The following is a 4,690-nucleotide window of genomic DNA, read 5'->3' on the forward strand; positions in this document are numbered from 1 at the left end:
TTCTTCTTCTTCTTCTTCTTCTTCTTCTTCTCTCTCTCTCTCTCTCTCTCTCTCTCTCTCTCTCTCTCTCTCTCTCTTGTTTTTTCTTTTTTTTTCGGCAACATCTGCCATGCATGTGACCCAAGCTGGCTTCAGACTTGCTCTGTAGCCTTGCCTGGCCTCAGACTTGCTCTGTAGCCTTGCCTGGCCTCAGACTCGCGATCATGACCCTCATGCCTCAGCTTTAGAGTGCTAAGGTTACAGGTATGTGCCACCATCCTTAGCTCCTTAAAATACATCTGAAGGTTTTCGGTTTTGTTTGTCCTTTCCTTGGGACACTGTAAGGAGTGTATGCAGTGGGTGTGGTGGTTACAGGAGAGCTGTATGATGAGTCTTTGATTTCATTAAGCAACTTCAGCGTCAGCTCCTGGGATGTTTACCCTGTCCAGTGATGATCAGCTGTATTATCTGATGATTTCGTATGTGTGTGTAACGTTGGTCAAATCCTCCTCCATGCCCCTTTATCCTCCTCTAGCCCCTGCCAAGCCACACCTCGTGCCAACAATTACACACACACACACACACACACACACACACACACACACACTTCCATATCGATTGTGTGTATATGTGTTTAGCTAGGATTGCCTTCATGAGCTTGGGTGTGGAGCTATACACTGGAGTATAGGCCACTCCCCAGTGTCGTTTATACAACTGAAGACCTCTCTCTCTCTCTCTCTCTCTCTCTCTCTCTCTCTCTCTCTCCGGCCCTCAGCAGGCAATAACTTCTCTGGGAGGAGCAGGTGACCAGTACTCTGGCCTGCATGTACTCATTATACCAATTAAGTTTTTTTTTTTTTTTTACATTTTTGGGAGAGGGGTGGCAGTATGTTCCAGGAGTCTGTGTTCCTTCCATCAAATAGGTTCTGAGGATAGAACTCAGCTTTGGCAGTAAGAACTTCATCCACTGAGCTATCTCACCCGCTATTAACGTTTTAAAAATCCATCTGGAAAGCTAATGTTGATTATACACACAAACACTCCAATATACATATTGTTGCTATAAAAAAAATCTGCTTATGCGCTTTGCACATCAAAACACCTTATGCTCATTAATATCTTGGAATTTTATCTTGCAAATCAATGCACCGGAAACTGAAAACACTTAACATAGTTTCCAAGCTACTATTAAAGGACTGGAAGAACTAGTTAGCAATGTAGCTTTGTAGAATGTGGAGTCAGGGGGGAAATGGGCTTAAGTGTAGGCTCTGCCATTCACCATGTGTAGTGAATGTAACTTTTACTCTCCTGTGGTAACTGTTGTCGGAGAGGCTTCCTGCCTTTGTCTGCTAACCCAGGCCTAGACCTGAAAGCTTCTAGCCTCCATCCAATCTCATCTAGGCCTAGAATGTTCCCAGCCTCTGAGCCTGCTGAATAAGACCACTCTTTCATGTTTGTTTTTTCTGAGCTCTGACTGGTTCAACTCAGCTGTCTCGCTCAGTACTTCTCTCCAAGCTGACTGATTCAAACTGGCTTCTTTCGGTTTCTGACTGAATTGCTCTGCTTGGCCTCATACTACTTTTGGCAACCTGTTGTAATCTTCTGGCTTCTACTCACTCTCTGGCTCACTCTGTCTTCACCTGGGTCTGGGTTGTTCTCGCTGCAACCTGTCTCTGTATAACTGTTCCAGTAAAACCCTTTCCTCTTTCTCTGCACTGCTTCTGCATTAGCTTTTCTTTCCTCTCTCTTCTCGTGGGAGTTGGGCATAGCCTAGTCTGTCAGATCTTTCTCTGATTGGTCAATTTGTCTGCCACTCAATTAGACATTGCTTTCAAACACAGGTGCTTCCTTCTACAAACTAACTTTGCCTTCATTGTTTGGGATTAAAGGTGTGTGCTAAGAGCATGTCTGTACTCCGGTCAGAGGGATTAAAGGTATGTGCTAAGGCTGAGCCACCCCACAACTAGAAATAGGTTGGTTGTTTTTTTTTTCAGTAAATAACACAATCTTGGGGTTCACAGTGTGAGTAAATATCCTGTGACAAAGTATAATTTCGAATATGAACCTCAAAGCCCTAGTTCCCTCTCTGTGAAGCAAGAACACAATAATACTTCTTAGATGGATGAAGTCACGTATCTTTAGCTCAGAATCGAGTATACGTGATAAGGAAAGGTGCTCCTGGAAAATTCTCTAAATCCGGAGTCCCTGGTTACAGGAGAGGGTTTAAGGCTCTTTGGGATTAAAGGTGTGTGCTACACCAGCACTCCCACTAGCTTGGAAACCACAGCACTCAAGCACAAATAGCAGCCTCGCTTCTTTCCTCCCAAGCTGACCTTGGTCAAGGCCCAACCTCTTGCACGTCAGCCATTTGTTTAACCGGCCTGTATCAACGGTATTAATTGCAGTTTTTAGAACACCAGTGTAACCTGTTAGATTTACATGCAGACTCCTCCCATCTGAAGGACCGCCTTGTGGATAGATTTCCTTATCTCCACCCGGTAGGTAGCTGATGCTGACAGACGTCAACCTTTGCCAAGGCTACCCAGCTACTACACTGTCAGTGGAGCCTGGCTCCACAGTCAACCACATCTGGTTAAGCTGCTGCCTACCTCACCTGGGGAAGGTGAAAGGCAAGTGTTACTTTGAAATTACCTTTTCAATTGAACATCCTTATACAAACACTGTGTTATGGCAATCCTACACTAAAATAAATAATTCACAACAAGAAGACTTTGTGATTTGTCCTTAGAGCCTGGGAATCCCCAAAAGAACAAAGACTAGCACTTTAAAAAACTCCTTTCTTGGGCTGGAGAGATAGACGAGTGGTTAGGAGCACTGACTGATCTTCCAGACAGCTCTGGTTTGACTCCCAGGGCTCCTAATAACCCTCTGTAACTCCAGTTCTAGAGAATCAGACTGTACAGACACATGCAAACAAAACACACATAAAACAATTTTCTTAAATCTCAAAAAAATAAATAATTTTTAAAAACCCTCTTTTCTTATTGAAACTTCGCCCTGATCTCAATTTCATTTAAACAGACCTAATAAACAACTAATTTAAAAATATAAAAAAAGAAAAGAAAAGAAAAGAAAACACTGCACACGTAACTGCAGAGCAGATGTATGTAGGCCACGCTCTGACGACAAGAAGTTGCTCTCTGCACTTCTGAAAGCCCACAGCAAAAGCCCGAGCCCCTAAAGAGACAGGTTGTGTGCGCGAGCGGGCATGCGCACACCCATATTTCGTGTTCCCCGGCAAGAGCATGCATACTCACACAAAAATGAACAAAATGTTTCCATGTGTGGAGCTGCTTGCCAGCAGACAGTCCTGAGCATTGCTTCTTAGACTCTGTTCACTTTTTTTCTTTTTCTTTTTCTTTCTTTTTTTTTTTTTCTTTTTAACAAGTTCTCTCACAATCCTGAAACATACCAAGTAGACTAGGCTGGTTCGAGTCCATCCCTAGGCACTGGGGTTACCACTGTGCGTTTTTTCTGATGAGTTCAGGAATTTGAGCTCGAGTCTTTTGCTGTAGCTCCAAAATATTTCACACCTGCATTTGCAGGTAGCTCTCTTGAGTAAGCACAACGGGCCCACAAAAATCCCCATAGACTAACGCATCTAAAATAGGGCCTATGGCAACTCCGGTTTCAGGCATCAAATAATCTACTTACGTTTCTTGGTCTCTTTTCAAAGATACCTTGGAAAAATGAAGCTGAGCTCTTCCGTGAAAACTGTGTTTGCTAGTCGGACAGTTTGCTATGATTTTCTGAGTTACTTCCCTTGGAATAAGAACCCATGTTTTACATTTCTTACATATTACCACCCAAATGGTTCATTCTGGAGGTGTCCAGTGGTGAGTGAACGAAGCTTCACACTGTACCCACCGGGAGATCTTTCCCCCTTACTGTGGTGTGTCCAGGGAGGCACTTTCCCTGACTCCCATGCAGCTCTCTGACAGAAAGCCTAAGAGTAAAGTCCAAGTCCTGTGAAAGGCATTAATTTGTCCCAGCAGATCTGAGTCCCGGAAGGTCCTGGCGCACATCCTATCCTGCGAGACTAGATCTGAGCACGTCTACAGCAGACTCTTTAACAAAAGAAATCCCAGTCGCCTTGACCCCAGTGACCCACAAGCCGGATCTGAGCGGATAGTTTCATCCGGTCCCAGGACTGGCCTTTCCACCACGGAGCTCTCTTCCCCTGTGGCGCTGAGGACCGACCCCACCCTGCTGGCTACTTGAAGCTCGGGAACTGCTGCGCAGCCAGCTTGGGTGGCGGACAGGCTGCGCCCCCTGCGCTTACCTCGGACGGCGCGATCTCGAACACGCCGGCGATCTTGGCGTAGAGCTCGCTGATGCTGGAGAAGTCCTCCACTCGGCCCGTGGCGCTGCCGTGCGCCAGTTGTGCGTGGAACACCAGCCTGCGTGCCGGAGCTGGGGGTCCGGGGACACCCTGGCTGCCACTGGATCTCTCGCCCTCCACCAGTCTCGCGGTCTCCTTGGATTTGGCCGCCTTCTTCTTCCCGCGCAGCCCAAGCGGCATCTTGCAGGTCCCAGGGCGTGGACCCACCTGCGCTGCGGCGCCAGCTCCCCGGCCTCGGACAGCGGACTTTGCGCTTGGGGGCCCGGCTCCGCGCAGGTGACAGCGGCTGCTGGGCCAATGGTAGCAGCGCTTCCGCCTAGCGGCGCGGGCTTCAGGTTCCCTCCCTGT

The 4,690-nt window shown here is 47.0% G+C and overlaps 1 protein-coding gene across 1 annotated transcript in view; it reads right to left on the reverse strand.

Annotated features, from left to right (window-relative positions):
• The window catches only part of Gipc2 (GIPC PDZ domain containing family member 2), a 72,796-nt gene extending 68,106 nt beyond the window's left edge, over nt 1-4,690 (reverse strand). The window contains exon 1 of the mRNA XM_021196729.2: nt 4,283-4,690. Coding sequence (XP_021052388.1) covers nt 4,283-4,522 — 240 coding nt within the window. The 5' untranslated portion in view covers nt 4,523-4,690. The remainder of the gene's footprint in view (nt 1-4,282) is intronic.

The sequence above is a fragment of the Mus pahari genome, chromosome 4, assembly GCF_900095145.1.
Source record: "Mus pahari chromosome 4, PAHARI_EIJ_v1.1, whole genome shotgun sequence".
NCBI lineage: Eukaryota > Metazoa > Chordata > Mammalia > Rodentia > Muridae > Mus > Mus pahari.